At 38.9% G+C, this 19,427-nt stretch overlaps 1 protein-coding gene across 1 annotated transcript in view; it reads right to left on the bottom strand.

Moving 5' to 3' along the window:
- The window catches only part of LOC126263361 (neural-cadherin-like), a 454,211-nt gene that overhangs the window by 8,562 nt on the left and 426,222 nt on the right, over positions 1 to 19,427 (bottom strand). The window contains exon 24 of the mRNA XM_049960451.1: positions 6,449 to 6,569. Within this exon, the coding sequence (XP_049816408.1) occupies positions 6,449 to 6,569 (121 nt within the window). The remainder of the gene's footprint in view (positions 1 to 6,448; positions 6,570 to 19,427) is intronic.

Here is a 19,427-nt window from a genome sequence, read left to right as displayed (position 1 = left end):
TGTGCTTGGATTAAAAAGTGTATAAGACAGGGATGTAGTCTTTAAATAAAAGAAAGGTTCCAGAGTGGGATTAAAATTCAAGGTGAAAGGATATCAGTGATAAGATCCACTGGTGACATTGCTATCCTCATAGAGAGAGAAGAAGAATTACAGGACCTGTTGAATGGAATGAACAGACTAATAAGTACAGAGTATGGATTGAGAGTAAACAGAAGAATGACAAAAGTTATGAGAAGTAGCAGAAATGAGAACAGTGAGAAACTTAACATCGTAATTGGTGATCATGAAGCAGATGGAGTTAAGGGATTCTGCAACCTAGGCAGCAAAATAACCCATGACGGATGGGGCAAGGAAGACATAAAAACCAGACTAGATTTGGTATTTAAGAGTTACTCCTGGCCAAGAAAAGTCTATACTGGTGTCAAACATAGATCCTAATTTGAGGAAGAAATTTCTGAAAACATACAGTTGGAACACAGCATTTATGACAGTGAGACACGAAGAGAATAGAAGCATTTGGGGTATGGTGCATCAGAAGAATATTGAAAATTTGATTGACTGATAAGGTAAAGAATGAGAAGGTTATCAGCAGAATCAGTTAGGAAAGGAATGTATGGAAAACACTGACAAGAAGAAGGGCACGGCCGACTTCCTTCCCCATTCTTCCCTAATCCAATGAGAACAATGACCTCGCTGTTTGGTCTCCTCCCCCAAACAACCCAATCCAACCCAGAATGTGAATGAGGCCTTGAGTAATGTTGTGTGGTGCCGTGTGCCTAAAAATGTATTTGTTGGCCTTATGACTCTAAAGTTAGCAGTGTCTGATGCTGTAATACCTTTTAATGGTGGGAACTACGAAAGACTTAAGGTTCTGGAGAACTTAGGGGTAAGATTTGCACAGAACACAGCTAAAGGACTGTGGGAACTGGATGAGCTTCGTGTATGTGAAGCAGAGCTAGCTGCTCAGAAAATGACAAAAGAAGTGAGAAAGAAAAGGAGGAGGGTTGTTGTGACACTGAAGAAGGCACAGACTATGGGCCAGGGCAATTGTAGTGCATAAAAGATGCAGAAATGTAAGTCTGTATAAGAGTTTCTAATAAAAAAGTTTTAAACCTCAGTATCTCTGGACTACATTTTTTGCAATAAATGACCCGTTTTCTAAAAAGGTATTGATGGTAGAGACATGAAATTTTCACAGCATGCCAGAGTGTGAGATTCAACATATGGAACTAGGATAAATAAAATATCCAGAGTTGTTCTGTTTTTATGTTCATTTATATACAAAATTCTGTCAAAAAATAGAGTGTTTGAAAAAGAAAAGATAACATGCCCCATAATACAATTTTAGTAATAATTCTAGTTCAGTGTATCTACAAAGGTTCAATCAATAATTATGGAAAATTGTAAGTTGGTGTCTTAAAATGTTTCCAAGGTAATGGGTCACAAAATTCATTAATTTTACATTGGCGGCAAAGGACATACAGCGTCCCCTTAACAATTTTAAGGTAGTCTTGACGATATCAGCAACCTGAACGAAATAGTTATGGTATGTGGAGGTTTTAACAGTGACTTCAATAAAGTTTCAAAAGATTAGTAAGATCTTTTGGATATTTGCAACACACAACTTGCTCCCAACTATAAATACCCCCACCAGAGTCACAAGTCTATCCAACACCACTATTGATATGGTATTGGTAAGCAACACAACTAGAAATGTCAACTCAGGTTTCAGCAACCACTATGCACAGCACACTGAGCTTAACTAAATGAATAGAAACAGTGCAAATAGGATGAACCTTCAGCCAACAAAAAGGTTCAGTCACTAAATGGTGGTAATACATCCAAGTAAGACAGTGGCACTAAATTTCTACAATGTGAAGAACACTGAGCAGACTGTTCAGATTCAGATATCTGATAAAGAACTTCGGAGTGTAGAGAATGCAAAGTCTTGTGTTTTAGGCTACAAAATAATCATAAAAGGGAGGCACATATTGAAAAAGTGTATGATAAATTAAGCACTGCATGCTACTTAATGAGGATATTCAAAGGATGCTGCAACAAGATTGTCTGAAAACTTTATACTTTGTCTACACAGTGTGTCCCAGAAATGTAGCGACAAACTTCTAAGGGAAGTGGGGCACGTCAAAAGGATTGAGAACTGCATAGCAACCTATGGCTGCAAATGTCATTGTACACCACTAGGTGGTGCTGCACACAAGAGTACTGGAGGGGAACATGAGGATTTCCTCATTTGAGTGCCAGCCAGTACACAAGGTACGTGGAATGGTATACGAACTGTGAGGTTGCAAACTTTCACTTAATGTGTGTGGAGCAGCTGAGTGCAATGGATGAGCCACTGGATACATTTATCAAGAACACTTCCCAGAGAAACAATAACTGTACCACACTTCGTTTCCACATCTGCATCAAAATTTGTGTGAATATGGGTCATTAAGAAGTTGCTGGGCTACTGAGGGCAGGCCATGATTGGTGCATTTGGTCATTATGGAAGAAAGCGTGTTGGGTGGTGTGCAGACTAATCCAAGTACCAGCATATGTGTCATTGCATTGGACTTAAGAATGACTCGAAGCAGTTCCCAACGTGCTTTGAATGCCAAATCTTTAAAAGCCTTTCATCTCCTAAGGGTGTGTTTTGCACCAGTGGTTTCTGCATCAAAGTGGCCAACATGTGCATTTCCCATCTTATGTGATGTTCACTGATGAGGCCACATTCACTAGCGATGGTGTTTTCTATCACCACAATAAGCATTTCTGGGCATCAGAAAAACCCCATTGTGTGCGGCACAACATCGTTCCACAGTTAATGTGTGAGCAGGTATGGTTGGCAGCTGCATAGTCAGACCATAACTTTCATCATCCCACTTGAATACCATGAATTATCAGACCTCTCTGGAGCAGGTACTTCTTGACTTGCTTGAAATTTTACAGAAAATGTGAGGCACAGCATATTGGTTCCAACCTGCTGATTTTGGACTGGCTGTACAATTGGTATATTGGACTGGTTCCCTGGCCCCCATGCTCACCAGATTTATCAAGCCTCGGTCTCTTTCTGTGGGGAGCCATGAAATCTATCACATATCATGATCCTGTGGAGTCTGAAATGGATCTCATCATGAGAATAGTCTGCACAGCCGCTCCAGTCAAAGGAACTCCTGGTTTGTTCAAGCATGTCCAGGCTGTCAATGCTCCATCAGTGTCAGGCATGCATGGTCTTGGATGGTGAAAATTGCAAGAATCTGTTGTAACATTAGGGCTGTATTCATTATATCCAATAAATGTTTCAAATTAATCAGTCTCTTGTTTCCTTTCTAATCTTTGACCTCTGCTATTGCTTACAGCTGATATTTTTGGCCATGGCTTGCAGTGCAATTCTCAAACCTTATGATGCGCACCACCTTCTCTAGAAGTTTGTCACAACATTTCTGGGACACCCCCTATATACTCAAAACTGAACTATAAAATTATTTTCTGGGGTAACTCTTCTCTCAGCTAAAAGCTGTTAGTCTACAAGAAAGTATTACAAGAATAATGGAAGGTATAAAATTGAGAAAAACCTGTAGACCACTCTTTAAAAAGCTGGAAATCCTCCCACTTCCATGGATCGATGTGTATGATATTCCTGTTTTTGTGAAAAATGTTTACTGGAAAATCCCATTCTCTTGCCAGAAAATGAAAGTGTTCACTCCCATAACAAAGGCAAAAAGGAAACTTTCATACAGTGCCAGTGAACACCAACTTAAATAAGAAAGAAACTCCACATTACGGTAAAGTTATTTGGCATAAGCTTCCCCCAGAAATTAAGTAAATAAATGACTTGACAAAGTTCAGGTCAGCTGCTAAGGCATATCTGATTCATCACTGCTTCTATAGCCTGCAAGAGTTCTTTTAGTGATGTATTATATAAGTGTTAGTATCTTTAAGTACCATAATGATCTACCATGTAGACGATAATGTAATACAAATATCAATTTAACTGTACAGTATATGCTCTTTCTGCTTTTACAATGTATTCTCTTTCCACTTGTACAATATATATTCTGTACACTATAATTTAATGCACATTTAATGTAAAATAGTGTAATTAATGTAAATTTAAATTCTGTAGTATTACATTTTGTTACACACTGACTTATGATGTATCAGAATGTACCATATGTGTATTTCATGATTACCTGGGCCAACAAAGATCTAATGTATCTTGAAAAGGAAACTTTTTGTCCACTTTTAAATTTTTGTATTCCAATGAGAGACAAGAATGAGGCAACAGTGGAAGTAAAGCTGTGAGGGAAGGTTGTGAGTCCTGGTTGGACAACTCAGTTAGTAGAGCACTTTGCTGTGAAAGGCAAAGGTCCTAGGTTCAAGTCCTAGCACAGCACACAGTTTTAATCAACCAGTAAGTTCCACATCAGCGTACATGCTGCTGCCAAGTGAAAATTCATTCTGGAAACAGCCCACAGGCTGTGGCTATGCCATGTCTCCGTAATATCCTTTCTTCGAGTAGTGTTTATCCCACAAGGTATGCAGGAGAACTTCTATGAAGTTTTGAAGGTAGGAGATGAGGTACTGGCTAACATAATGCTGTGGGGACAGGTCGTGAGTCATGCTGAAACAGCTCAATTGTTAGACCACTTGCCCATCAAAGGCAAGGTCCCAGGTTCGAGTCCTGGTCGGGCACATGTTTAATTAGTTTCAAAGTTGAAACTACAATGGTGTTGGCACTCCTGAAGTTAAACATACCTATCTGCTATTAAAGTCATGCCTTCAGTGTCGGCATTGAGGGATCTGTACAGAGCCAGTCTTGCAGCACTGTGTACATATATGACCTGGAGCTATTAGATTTAGTTTGCAATGGACAGTATGCTGGCCTTCAATACATGCATGAGTTCAGTATCTGGACTCTCACTGCAACTGGAACTGGATCACACTTGGATCCCATTTGAGAGTTTGTGTCACTGATATGAACTTCATGCACTATTTAGGTCTTTTGGGTTTGGCAATCTCACTTGTATCTCCCTTGTTTTGGTTACCAATGTATCAAAAACTATTCTGTGGATTCTACTGCAGCATTGCTTACAGTGTATGCAGCAAACTGAGTAACATTAATGACAATTTTTTTCAGCTACCACAACAACTGAAGCAGTATTTAATTCTGGCAGCCCAGTCCCTACCATCTTTCTAGTCCTTCAGTGAGATGAAAGACACAAATGTTTGCTGCTTGTGTCAGAACTTTACCACCTTGGTAAAGGACCCCAACTTATATCAGACTTCAGTAGTTCATTTGCTGCGCAAGTTGTCACCTTTCTCAGATCAAGTGACACTCTTTTATGATAACATATTTGCAAGAAACTTATCGTATTCATAAGATTCATTTAGTATTTGGACATCTGAAATTTCTTTAGTATAAAGATAGCATGAACAGTCATATTCATAGAGGTAAACATCTAGTAGTGAAGTTGTTATACTACCTGGTTACTTCCACTAGTGACACGGGATCTATCACACAGAAATGTCCCATGCCTCAGACACTGGGAATAAGAAGGTAGGTTGTGGAGAAAGTGGGATATCTGCTTCAGAGTGGTAGGAATCATTTAAGGGAATTTTACTGTGTGATTCAGTTCTGTAAGTTGTAATGAGGTGAGTGCACCTTTGTTGCTGGCTGGGGTGTGTGGTAAGTACATTCAAAGTATAGGAGGGTAGGACATGTCTATTTATGTATTAGGTTTTTAGAGTAGCATCTTACAGTGGAGTGCTTGGTAAGACCTAAAACGTAAAGTGTGGCAAATAGCTCATTACTGCAAATTTGCTGAGAATGAGTAGCAAGACTGCAAGGCAGATTTTTCATGTGGAATCAGTGGAAGCTATCAAAGTGAAGGTATTATCAGTGGTTAGTTGTCTTAAAATGGATAGAAATTCTTTTGGATCCACCAGTGAGATAACAGTTAATGACATTAAATGTGCCTTACTGAACAGAAGAAGACATATGAAACAAAGAAAATGTCATGAAGTTGCAAAGGAATGAGGGTAAAGTGTCCTGCCTCTGGGTGTAGATCAAAAGGCATCATCTGTTTATTTAAATCAAATGAAGTGGTTTAAGGTTCTGGTTGACTTGGGAGAATTCTTCTAATAAGCCCGTGACCAAGTAACCATAGAAGGCTACCAGGTGAGTGTCAATGGTTGTGTAAGTATTTATAAATGTATCTTACGAATGGAGAATAGATGTTGATGAGGATATAGTTGGGGATACATATAAATGAAGTGGCAGTACAGTGGCAGTAATAAAGTTCTGCTCATTATTTGGGTCAGCAATTGATAGGCCCTGCACATTATTAAGCCAGAACAGCATAACAGTCATTGGTGTCACCAATTGAAACATAAACCTATTACAGCATTCCAGTTAGCAAGATGTATTGTCTTCATATGTACTTACACTTCTTGTTGACCTTCTTCTTCACTTTCTGTGGATTTATGTCTGTATGAGTGCGCCAATTTATGAAACTTTGGCCCCCACTTGCTCAGGAAATCAAATTCTTGGTCTCCTTCCTCTGTCCCTATAACAAGGTGTCTTATGTTGCCACTTAATTCTGCTGAAACAGGTCAAGTCAGGAATAACATCAAATTGCTGCACAGGAGGCAATGTCTCAGCTTTCTCCCAGCCTGTCTTGAGAATACATTCTGAGTTCAAATCTTTTTCACCTTCTATTTTTTTTTTACTATATTTTCCAACAGCATCACATTCTTCTTTTCCCCGGCACAATAGACTGTCCACAATCACAAATTCTCGTCTACATCTATGTCAATACTCTGTGAACCACTGTGAAGTACATAGCAGAGGATACACCTCACTTTTTCCCATTCCATTCACATATGGAACATGGGAAGAAAGACTGTTTAAATGACTCTATGCAGTTAATGTTTAATCTATTCTTGTCCTCATGATCCCTATGGGAACAATATATATGGGATAAACCTGAGACCATCCATGCTATCCTTCTCGGTGTATGTTAAATAACCCCTTTAGTCCTATTTGCTACAGGTCTCACACACTTGAGCAGTATTCTAGGATGGGTCTCACGAGTGATTTGTAAGCAATCTCTTTTGTAGACTGAATTTCACTAGTATCCTACTAACAGATTGAAGTCTGCTCAACTCAAAATCCCTTTCAAGTGGATGAGACATATTTTATCTATGTGGATACATAAATTTTCCATTTAAAGTAACAAAATTAGGAAAATAAGTCTTCTGCAAAAAATTACAAACATTTTTAAGATTTTTTCCCGAACTACTTCTACAATGTGACATAGCTTATTTAAACCTGATATTGCTACTCTTGTACTAGTTATGATATGTTACAAAGGTCCCCTGTATACTAAAAATACCCATTATCAGCAGTGTAACAGTTGGCAAGACATTTAAATAATACTAGATATTTAGCAATGATTCAAAAGGTGCAAGAGAATCACTGACTAAAGAAAACTCTTCAGATAGTAATACAGGTTAACTGAGTAGCTACATAAATTGGAGAAATATGTCTGTTAACATCACAACAGTCAATGGAATGAAAAGCACCTTAAATAGACTAGTTCGTAAGACTTACATCATAATATTCAGTGAAATACAGTTCACATGACAAGAAAAACATGTAAGTAAACAGAAGTTTAACCATTCAGCTGCTGTTACCCAGCGTATTCCATTACTTATTCGGCAATGGTGAACGCCATTGGGGTTTTTAGCAGCTACACTTAATAAGTATATGTCTACATAGCAAGTATTCATATACAGGGTGTCCCAGCTATCTTGTCCACCCAAAATATCTCTGGAACAATAACAGCTATTGCAAAACGACTTTCACCGGTGTCAATGTAGGGCTGGGGCCCATGAATGTACATATTTGGAAACATTCTAAAACGAAAGCATATGTGTTTTTTAACACAAACTTATGTTTTTTTTTAAATGGACCTCCTATATTTTTTTCTTCAGCAATTCATAGCATGACAAAGCACATACACAATGGCGTTGATTGCATCGCAATATTCCCATTACATCCCGAGATATTAAGACGCGAAGTTGACACTTGAAACACCCGACACGCGCTGATAGCGCACGTCCTAAGGCTCAGGCATGAACCCCATGCTGCCCGTAATCGCAATGTGATTGACATGCGTAATCACACTTCCATACTTATCAAGAGGTCCGAAATGAATAATACGGTCTGCAGCCATCCTGCAGCAAGGGGTTCACGCCTGAGCCTCAGGACGTGCGCTAGCAGCACATGTCGAGTGTTTCAAGCATCAACTTTGCGTCTCAATATCTCGGGATATAATGGGAATATTGCGATGCAATCAACGCCATTGTGTATGTGCTTTGTCATGCTATGGATTGCTGAAGAAAAAATATAGGTGGTCCATTTAAAAAAAACATAAGTTTGTGTTAAAAAACACATATGCTTTCGTTTTAGAATGTTTCCAAATATGTACATTCATGGGCCCCAGCCCTACATTGATACCGGTGAAAGCCGTTTTCCAATAGCTGTTATTGTTCCAGAGATATTTTGGGTGGACAAGATAGCTGGGACACCCTGTAGAGTAGCTGTACTTGTATACTCCTCACTGTTTTCCTTAGTATTGCACATAAATATTTTTGATGTTCTGCCCTGCCTTTTGTGTTCCTTTTAATGTGAATGAATATTGTTGTGTTTTTGCATTCCGAACACATAATATGTGTAGTCATACTGCATATTAGACAGGTCAGGTCCTCATGGAATCTGCAGCTTGATCTGTCTAAGATCTGGACATTATTCATGTTAGTGATTAGCTTCAGTACATCAAACTGCAACACTTTATAGCTGCTGAGAGGAATGTGACTATTCTTTTTAATCAAAACCAGCCACAAAGAGAATTTTTTACATTTCTCATGCCCCTTTAAAATCTGATGCGTACCCAAGAAATTATAATTACCAACTGCACAAAATACTGGAGATATTGTATCATCTGTTGATCTTGTCACACAGCCATCCTGTTTACCCATGAAACACCTGGTTGATGTTTTCTTTGACATAGAAAAAGCATGCAATATTATTTGGAGGCATAACATCCTATCAAAACTCCACAAACAGAAGTTTCACGGAGAATGTCTTACATTCATTCAGTCCTTCAAGTGTAAATATCTTTCCAAGTACTGTATCAGTCATGTCTGTCATCATTTTTACCATTAGATTGGTTTCTCTTTGGCATTCACTTAACCTGACATAGTTGGGAGATTACCTCCCTTCCTTGGATTTCTATCACAATGAATTGTAATATGATCAGTTATAGAAAATAACATATCAACCCTAATAACGATTATAGTAGTATTAACTACTATTACACTTTATTATTAAACAAGAATTCAATTTTCAGCACTTGTTGTATAATACACTGAGAACACTAATAACATGACAAAAAACTGCCCCATTAATAAAACTGTCATACTGTATTCAATCCAGAACATTCATTTGAATAATTATTATTCTAAGAATTATTATTAGGGCAATAAGAGGTTTAATCACTATCAAGTGATTGGGGATTAGGCAAAATTTCGGGATTCAGATTTTTTTTTTAAAATTGTAGGGACTTCATCAGTTCACAGGCTAACATGATCACTGTGCATAGGAAATCGAAAACCCACAGGGCAAAAGACACACTAATTTTCTAAAGTTCCTTAGCCATATCTCAAGGGAAGTTGACATTTGCACACTTTGTACAAGTCTTTTGTGTAATTCTGGCTCAATTATAGGCACATGGTTTATGGAAAAGCAAATACTTCATACTCAAAAATTATTTTCTTTATTCACAATGAAGGGATCAGACTGACAATAGCTGCATTTAAGATCAGACCTAGACAGGAATCGGTTCTAGACATGCTCAGGCTGGTGAGACACCATATGTAAACCAGTACAGCTCTCCTTGCTGTGCCAGGCTTTTATTTATCACCAACAGTAACTGGAATCTCATCTAGCACTGGAGTACATCTTTACAAATCAACCCCAAGCTATGAGGCCATATTGGGTTCTCACAAACTGAGACACAGAGACATAATGCTCAAATGAGGGTGGATTAAGTCACTGTCCTGGTCACTGAAGAGGACCTAATTAGCTGTAGAATTGCTGAGATATAGGAACAACTCACTATGTTTCTGAATGAATATTTTATTACATTTTAGGTATTATAAATTTTCAGTTAACGATGCAAAGTTATATGTGATCTTAATGGGATTAGAACAGAATCAGATACAAATGAGCTATGAAACTCCTCACCTCCTTTAAATCCATAAATGTTCTTCTAATTGTCGAATCTATTTACACAGCAGATTAAAAGTCCACAAAATTTTGAATTTCCTTTTCCAACTGCAAGTGTCATTCTGATGCGTACTATGACATTTTGGTATTGAGAACTCAGATAAAATTGCCATGATGCCTGCATGAGACAAACTGTGCTACAGCATTCTATCACTTCCCTTTTGAGACAAAGGACCTTGCTATAAGAGGATCAAGGGAGGGCTACATTTGTTGAAGAACAACAAACTGGCCAGAGGTAACTTTTTCGAGCCACTGAAAGGAGATTAAATAACTCCAGTAAGGCTCCTAGTAGCACACTATCCTAAAATGCATAGGTTACTTCTCCATCGATAGGACCCACCAGAATGAATAGCTTGAGTGATTGTTGCATACAAATTTTGGTATGAGATTTTTTAATTAACTGTCGAATTATCACTACAAATTGATTACTCATAGTTGCCCCACTACTTGTTTATTGCAATCTTCTATTGATCAGAATTCAAAATCAAATATATCTAGCATAAAACTAAACCAGTTTTGCACAGAATAAGCTCACTGCTTGAGGAATACATGCTGGTTGACCTGTAAGTTCAAAATAAGAGTTTTGTAAGCCAAGGTTATTTATATTTTTACAAGTAGAAGAACAGCATACAAATTATTAAGTAAAATATCTCTGCTGTAACCTAGGGCTTAGGCCCTATTGCAGTTCAGCCAGATCTATCAAGTTGCATAATCCAGCATATACCAAAAGCATAAATAACAATATGTTTGTGGGCTTGTTTGAAGAAGACTGGCAGTGCCAAGTTCACCACCAGTGAAAATAAAACTCTCACACTATTTTTCATATGCCAGTTTCATATCTACAAGTGAGTGGGGCGCATTTTCATCCACTCCACTTGTATTTAAAAGATAACATGACTCTAAGAGAGCAGTTCTGACAGTGGAGCCAGTTCCGGTTAACTTCACTTCAGTAACACTGAGTTCATGACATGGTCCTCGGGAAGCCATTGATCCAGCATCCAGCACATCATCTACATGTGTTTGTTATTGCACTTTACATCTAAGTTATGGTGTCCATTTGTCCTGGGATAGTCCCCTATTTTTCTAAAATGTTCCGCTGTCCCACAAGTTTCATCGGGAAGACTCCAGTGTCTTGCTTTAATGTCCCATTATCACAAAAGCTTTTTTTGGTGATGCTAAAATGTCCTGCTTTTTTGTGATTCAGCTTGGGTAAAGTATTTTATGCTAGCAGCTCATTCCATAAGCTTACAGGCCCCGAAGCGTCACTTGTACAATTTGATCTACAATATTTGTTTATTTACTGTTAATATTTTGCACTATTGTTAGTAGCAGTTTGTATAGGGTTGTATTTATGGTTGATTTAGGTAATAAGAACTTTCATTTCTGTTGTCGTAAACAGTCTGAAGACACTGTTGTGGATATGTGACAATTTTAAATCTGTGCAGTCAGTGTTTCAATCAGGCCAAAATGAAAGTGTATTTTGACACCAATCTAAAATGTGAGTTTCCTTTTATCACCAGTAGTGCTATAACTGTCAAGTATATGTGGATTTCCTTAGTGAACAGTCTGTGCTCACATGAAGGGGGGAAGAAGAAGGGTCAAATGTATGTGGGTTTCCTTAGCGAACAGTTTGTGCTCAGATGAAGGGGAGAAGAAGAAGAAGAAGAAGAAAAAGCGAAAGAGCATGAGAGAGAGAGAGAGAGAGAGAGAGAGAGAGCAGAATGAATGAAAGCTAAAACAGTGAAGACCTTGCTCACTGGCAAAACAAGTTTTAATTGGGCATCACATGTTCACTTTTAAGAGACAATGTCAAAAGAAAATTCACTTGTTGGTACCATACATAAAAGTAAAAAGTACAATGACAGTGCAGGAGAATAACTGTAAAAAGTCCTTTGGGATCATCTGAGTGCATGGTGCAGATGTAAACATTTATTTCCATTAAATTTTGTTGATACTGTTTGTGTCCCATTTGCTCCCTTAATTGTCCCAGGTTCTATATTGTTATGTCTTTTTAAGAAAACTGAAATGGACACCCTAGTTTAAGATATCCATTAACTCTCCTGGTTTGGGCTAGAATCGGAAGTAATAATTTTGTTTGGACCTTGTGTTATTTACATACCAAAACCCACAAGTTCAACTTTATAAACTGCAAACTGAATAAAAGTTTGAATTTTAATGAAACTGATATTGGTAGTTATGTAGCCTTAACAGAAAAGGCTAACAATGGAGAGCATGTGTTAAAGCACCCCATGACTGTTAAAGCACTCTGTGACTGCCATCACAAAAGTATCAAAAGAGAAAATACACATGAGCAAATTATAAAATTAAAAGATTGAATGGCTGGCCAATACTTACCTCCAGCAGGTGAAATTCTTAGCACAAAATATTATCCTAACTTTGAGAACTGAACTCCTCCCTCATGCAGAAAAGAGGGATAGGTTTGGTAAGGTCAGAAATGAAACGCACATCATTCAGATCCCAGGATGAGACAAAACTACCTGTTGTGAGGACTAAGGTAAAAGATACCAACTTTGACCACCAACTCTCACTGATATCTCCTGCTTTACTTTTGTGTCCCCCTATTGCCACAATGAGAGGGTCCCTTTTAACCTGGAGCCTCAGTGAGCTGCCTTTCCTTTAAAACCTTCCTCAAACAACCCCTCTCTCCTCCCTCAGGAAAGAACTAAATAATTCCAAAACCTATGATGGTTACTGTGGCATCAGTCTCTAGCAGGCCACAGCAGCCAGCCAAGGGGTATTGGGTCATTCATGGGTGAAATATCTTCAGACCTAAAAAAGAATGTGATATTCCCAATACTGAAGAAAACAGTTGCTGATAAGTGTGAGTACTGCCCAACCATGAATTTCATAAGTCAGAGTTGTGAAATACAAAACTTTTATCAGGGATAAAACACAGGGAGAAAAATTTTTACTTGTGCAAAAGCCAAATTTCAGTTCCAAGAATTGAAGAAATAGAATGCAATAGCAAAGAAGGGAATGAAACAGAGTTGTAGCATATCCATCGTGTTATTCAGTCTGTACACTGAGCAAGCTTTCCAAATTTCCCCTTAAATATCAGGAGAAGAAATCACAAATTTTAAGATTTGCCTGTGACTCTGCAATTCTGTTAAAGATGGCAAAGGCCTTGGAAAAGCAGCAGAAAGGAATTGACAGTGTTTTGAAATGATTAACACAAATAAAAGTAAAACAAGAGTTATGAAGTACAATCTAGTTAAGTCTGTGGGAATAACATTAGGAAATGAGATGCTGAATTTAGTAGACCTTTGAGCAACAATATATTTGAAGATAGCAGAAGCAAATATGATACAAAATTTAGATTGACAATACTGAGGAAATAGTTCCTGCAAAAGATAAATATATTTATGTAGAATATCAATTTAATTGCAAAAAAGTCTTTTATGAAACCATTTGTTTGTATTGTAGCTTTAAATTATAGCAAAATGTGGATGAAAAACAGCAGAGACTCTAAGAGTGCAAAAGTTTTTTAGATACAATCTGCAGAAGAATGATGAAGATTAGATGGCTATGTGACATAACTAATGAAAAGTTACTGAATCAAACAGGGGAGAAAAGCACTTTACTGCACAAACTGACAAGGGAAGGGATAGGTTGATAAGACACAGTTGGAGGCATAGGGAACTGTTAATTTAATAATGGTGGTAACTGTAGGTAGTAACAGCTATAAAGGGAGGCCAATATCTGAGTACAGTTAGAAGATTGAAATGGCTGTAGTTTTCCAGAAATAAACTGTTTTCCACAAGACACACTAGTAAGGAGGGCTGCACCAAACCAGTCTTTGGACTGATGACCACAACAGCAGTAGCAGTAGCAATAAGAATACCAATTTTCATTAAAATTTCTCTACCTCTTCCAGACTACACTGGAACATAGATATATGGCATGCACAGGGTGGTTGTAATTTAAGTTAAACTTTCAAAATTATGTAGAAATTAGACCACTAGTCAGAATGATGTCAAATTGCAATGAATATTATTGGAGAAGGGGGAAAATGTATGGCAGAAGAGAAAAAATAGTGTCAAAATTGATCAATAGAAGGCTCTGTATGTGTCATAATATGTAAGTGAAAATGCCTGTCATGCGCACGACCCATAGAAGTTGGTATAAACACACCGGGTACACAGCTTTTCCTCCTTTCGCGTCCACAAAGTTCACCATGACTGTCTCAATGCAGGATCATGCTCTGCTTGTAAAACTACATTACAAAAGTGATGACTGTGCACATGTCGCTCTGCAGAAGTTCCAGACACTGAAGGGTTTAAAAAAGGTGTTGAATGGATGACTGTCGAGGTCTGGAGAAAATATTCAAAAAGACAGGTTCTTTTGGTGTGCAACCTGGTAGAGGGAGCAAACGAATTGATTTGATGTCAGTGGAAACAATGGCCACAGAAGTGCAGGAGGAGATGAGTAGTGGTGTGCAAATGTGTAATGCATGAAAAATTGCCCGAACATTGGACATACCTATGATCACGGTGCGTAAAATCCTATGAAATATCCCTCTTTGCTATCCATTCAATATTACTTCCTGTTGACTTCCTGTTGACCTGACAGCAAGAGAGATCTTTGCTTTTAGAATTTCTTGCTTGCATGGAAGCAGACAATTATCTGCCGTGGAAGATTTTGTGGACAGACAAAGCCCATTTCTATCTGACAGCATATGTCAATAAACGGAATTGTTGAATATGGGCAATGAAAAGTCCACACACAAATCAACCAGTACCACTTCATCCTGAAAAGGTCACTGTGTGGTGTGGGTTTAGGGCATCATTTATCATAGGGCCATATTTTTTCTAAGAGACAGGTGCTTCCAGTCCTGTTACCTGTACTGTCACTGGTAAGTACTATGAGTGTCTTTTGCACAGCCATGTCATTCCAGCTCTCCAACAGAGTGCATGTGTGGATGGGATCATTTTTATGCAAGATGGAACACCTCTGCACACTGCAAATCCAATTCAGTAGCCACTGAAGTGCCATTTCAGAAATGCTAGAATTATCAGCTGCCATTTCCCTACAGCCTGGCTGTCCCCATCACTTGATCTTAATCTGTGTGACTTCTGGCTGTGGGGCTATCTGAAAGCTATTGTGTTCAGTGTTCCGATTGTAAACTTAGCTGCATTGAAGGCATGCATTGTGCAACTCATTCTGAATATGACCCCGGAAACACTTCGATCAGTTGTGGAACATGTTCTTTCTCGATTTCAACAGTGGCCAGTGAAATATGTGCACTAGCAGATTAGAAATGCGGAAAACACAAGTCCGAAAATAATTTACTGCGATCACCAAAACTAAACATTAATACAATCTCCTAAAGTACAACCTACTCAATCCCAACTTTGGATCAACAGAAATACCAAATAACAAACAATAATAATAACAGAAAGACCCAACTCTTCATGGGGAGCGAACACAATAAACAATTCTACAATGTCAAGAGGTTTGTCAACTATACCAAGTCCGTCCACAAGAGATTGGCCATCTAGGAGAGGTATCTGGCCATGACTGCTGGGGCGGCAGCTCTGTATCCTTCCAAGTGGTGCGTCGAACTGCCTTTTGCCAGCAGTGTGCCACCTTTTAAATCCCGTTGGTGGATGTATCTCTGGGAACTATTTGCGATCATGTGACTGCCATATCAAAGTAGTTCCTGGGCTAGCTGCGACGTCTGGTGAAGCTGTTCTGCAGGCTCCATGAATGGGTAGCGGTCCCTGGCGGCCTTTGATGGAGACCTGGTGTAGTGTTGTGTTGTGTTGTGGTTGCTGGTAATTATTTGCTTTAATAACACAGACAACGTAGGTTTTCCTGGTGAGTATATGCCCCATGATACAGGTATCCTGTGTTGGCTGGGCCGGCCGCGGTGGTCTAGCGGTTCTGGCGCTGCAGTCCGGAACCGCGGGACTGCTACGGTCGCAGGTTCGAATCCTGCCTCGGGCATGGGTGTGTGTGATGTCCTTAGGTTAGTTAGGTTTAAGTAGTTCTAAGTTCTAGGGGACTTATGACCTAAGATGTTGAGTCCCATAGTGCTCAGAGCCATTTGAACCATTTTTGTGTTGGCTGGACGTGAAGTGGGATGCCGATGCAGTAGGTGCTACGATGTTCGATGTGGGAGGAATATTGAACATGTTTTACACCAGTCATATGGAAATTAATAATACGATTTGATTTTGATTGATGCTTTTTATGCGATTTTTGGCCTCAAGACAACTAAAAACCGATGTGATTCATGCTTTTTATGCGGTTTTTGGCCTCAGGATAGTTAAAAACCAATGTGATTCATGCTTTTTTAGCGAATTTTGGCCTCAGGACAATTACAAACTGATGTGAATGATGATTTTTATGTAGTTTTTGACCTCGGGACAATCAAAAGCCGATTTTTCCCATCCAGTGTGATGTGACCTTGCCGCGATGGGTGGGCTTATGTAACTAACAGTATTACACCTGTACACCCATGCACACTGAGTAGTACACTATGTTTAATGTCAAATGTACACCTTAGGCATTGTTGTATGATTGATTTGTCATTTGTAATCGACCACTATTAAATTATGATGCTTACATCGCCATCTATTGCTACATTTTGTAACTATTTGTTTTTCTTCTGCTATACATTATCCCTCTTCTCTGATAATATTCAGTTGCAATTTGATGTCATTCTGACCAATGGTGTTATTTATACAGCGATTTGAAAGTTTAACTTTAATTATAATCACCCTGTACATACACTGAAGAGCCAAAGAAACTGGTACATCTGCCTAATATTATGCAGGACCTCTGCAAGCATGAAGAAGTGCCACAACAAGATGTGGCATGGACTCAACTAATGTATCAAGTAGTGCTGGAGGGGATTGACATAATGAATCCTGCAGGGCTGTCCATAAATCCATAAGAGTATAAGGGGGTGGAGATCTCTCCTGAACAGCATGTTGCAAGGCATCCCAGATAAGCCCAATGATGTTCATGTCTGGGGAGTTTGGTGGCCAGCGGAAGTGTTTAAGCTCTTTCCTGGAGCCAGTCCGTAGCAATTATGGATGCGTCGAGTGTCTCATTCTCCTGCTGGGATTGCGCAAGTTTGTCGGAATGCACAATGGACATGAATGGATGCAGGTGATTGGACAGAGTGCTTATATATGTGTCACCTGTCAGAGTCATATCTAGATGTTTCCAGGGTCCCATATCACTCCAACTGCACATGCATCACACCATTACAGAGCCTCCACCAGCTTGATCAGTCCCCTGCTGACATGCGAGGTCCATGGATTCATGACGTTGTCTCCATACCTGTACATGTCCATCCACTTGATATAATTTGAAACGAGACCCGTTTGGCCAGGCAACATGTTTCCAGTCATCAACAGTCCTATGTCGACGTTGACAGACCTAGTTGAGATGTAAAGCTTTGTGTCATGCAGTCATCAACAGTACATGAGTGGGCCTTCAGCTCCAAAAGTCCATATCAATAATGTTTTGTTGAACAGTTCATGATCTGACACTTGTTGATGGCCCAGCATTGAAATCTGCAGCAATTTCCAGAAGGGTTGCACTTCTGTCATGTTGAGTGAGTCTCTTCAGTCATCATTGATCCTGTTCTTGCAGGATATTTTTCTGCCACAGCAATGTCAAATTTGATATTTTACTGGATTCCTGATATTCACAGGGCACATATGAAATGGTCGTACAGAAAAATCCCCACTTTATCGTTACCTTGGAGATCCTGTGTTCCACTGCTCATGTGCTGACTATAACACCACGTTCAAATCACTTAAGTCTTGATAACCTGTCATATTAGCAGCAGTAACTGATTTAACAGCTGCACCAGACACTTGTTGTCCTATATAGGCACTGCCGACTGCAGCACCATATTCTGCCTGTTTACATAAGTCTGTATTTGAATACAAATACCTGTACCAGTTTCTTTGGCACTTCAGTGTATAATTCACTGACTAACTTTGAGAGTTTGTAGTTGTATCATGAACAACAAACTGAGCATAAGAACACACATCCAGAAACATAGCCAGTGAGGTTCCAGAGCATTGAAATTACAGTGGAAAATACCTTCCACTATGTCACCCTTTTGTTGTCAGGAAACATGCATTTACATTCTGGCAGAACACAAGTGGAACTTCCCAAAGTAGAACTGACAGCATTTATGACATTAGATGGTGTCAAAGATGTCCATGCCTGGCGTAAGAATGACATAAAGACTGCCAGTCATTATTGTGGCAGAGATGTCAACATAAAAACTCATGTTTGCTGCCACATGGGTAGCCTAGCAGCAGATAACTTTGATATTCCACAGAATCATTGGATAATGTTTCCAGATATGGATTGCTATCCTCAGTTTGTTCCTCCAGGCACCCTCTACAACTACGAGAAGTTTGTCGGTATCACTTTGTGTCACCCTGTTGAGTGTAATTGTAAGGGTGGACACTAAAGTGACTGTAAGTTTTTTAAAAATTTTTGTTGGAATTTTTTATTAACGATCCAAAAAACAATGTTTATGGACATGTAAATCTACAGTCATCATTATAATTAAAGAAGTAAAATTAGTAGTGTTGTGTACGCGGTCCATACTGTAGTCCCAAGATGTCATCTTCACACTATCACTACAGAATGATTTGTACATGTAGAGGCATGAGAATACAATCCAAACCATTTGGTCTGCATGCAATAACTGTGAGGTTCAATCAATCTTCAAAGATCTCACACCTCTTTCAGTACAGTCTTTTATGGGAACATCACAGAAACTCATGACACACCCACTGACTAGACTTGGGAGTACCTTAGTCACTCACATGCTTTTCCAATGGTACTAATATAAAAATCCCACTGCACACTAAACTGAAAATACATGGACAATAGTGCAGTACCTATCATCATCTGCTCTCTCTCATCGTGCTCTGAATACAAACTCACATATCATGAGTTCTGTACACAGAATTCTTTTCATCAAAGAGTGCTTCAAATATACAAAATACTGTGTGGGAACAATGTTTTCTACAGCTGTCCTTGCACCTCAGATCTTAACTTTTCTGTCTCTTTG

Source organism: Schistocerca nitens, chromosome 6 (genome assembly GCF_023898315.1).
Source record: "Schistocerca nitens isolate TAMUIC-IGC-003100 chromosome 6, iqSchNite1.1, whole genome shotgun sequence".
In the NCBI taxonomy this organism is placed as follows: domain Eukaryota; kingdom Metazoa; phylum Arthropoda; class Insecta; order Orthoptera; family Acrididae; genus Schistocerca; species Schistocerca nitens.
The sequence above is the reverse complement of the archived record's forward strand: the minus strand, read 5'-3'. Positions and strand labels throughout refer to the sequence as shown.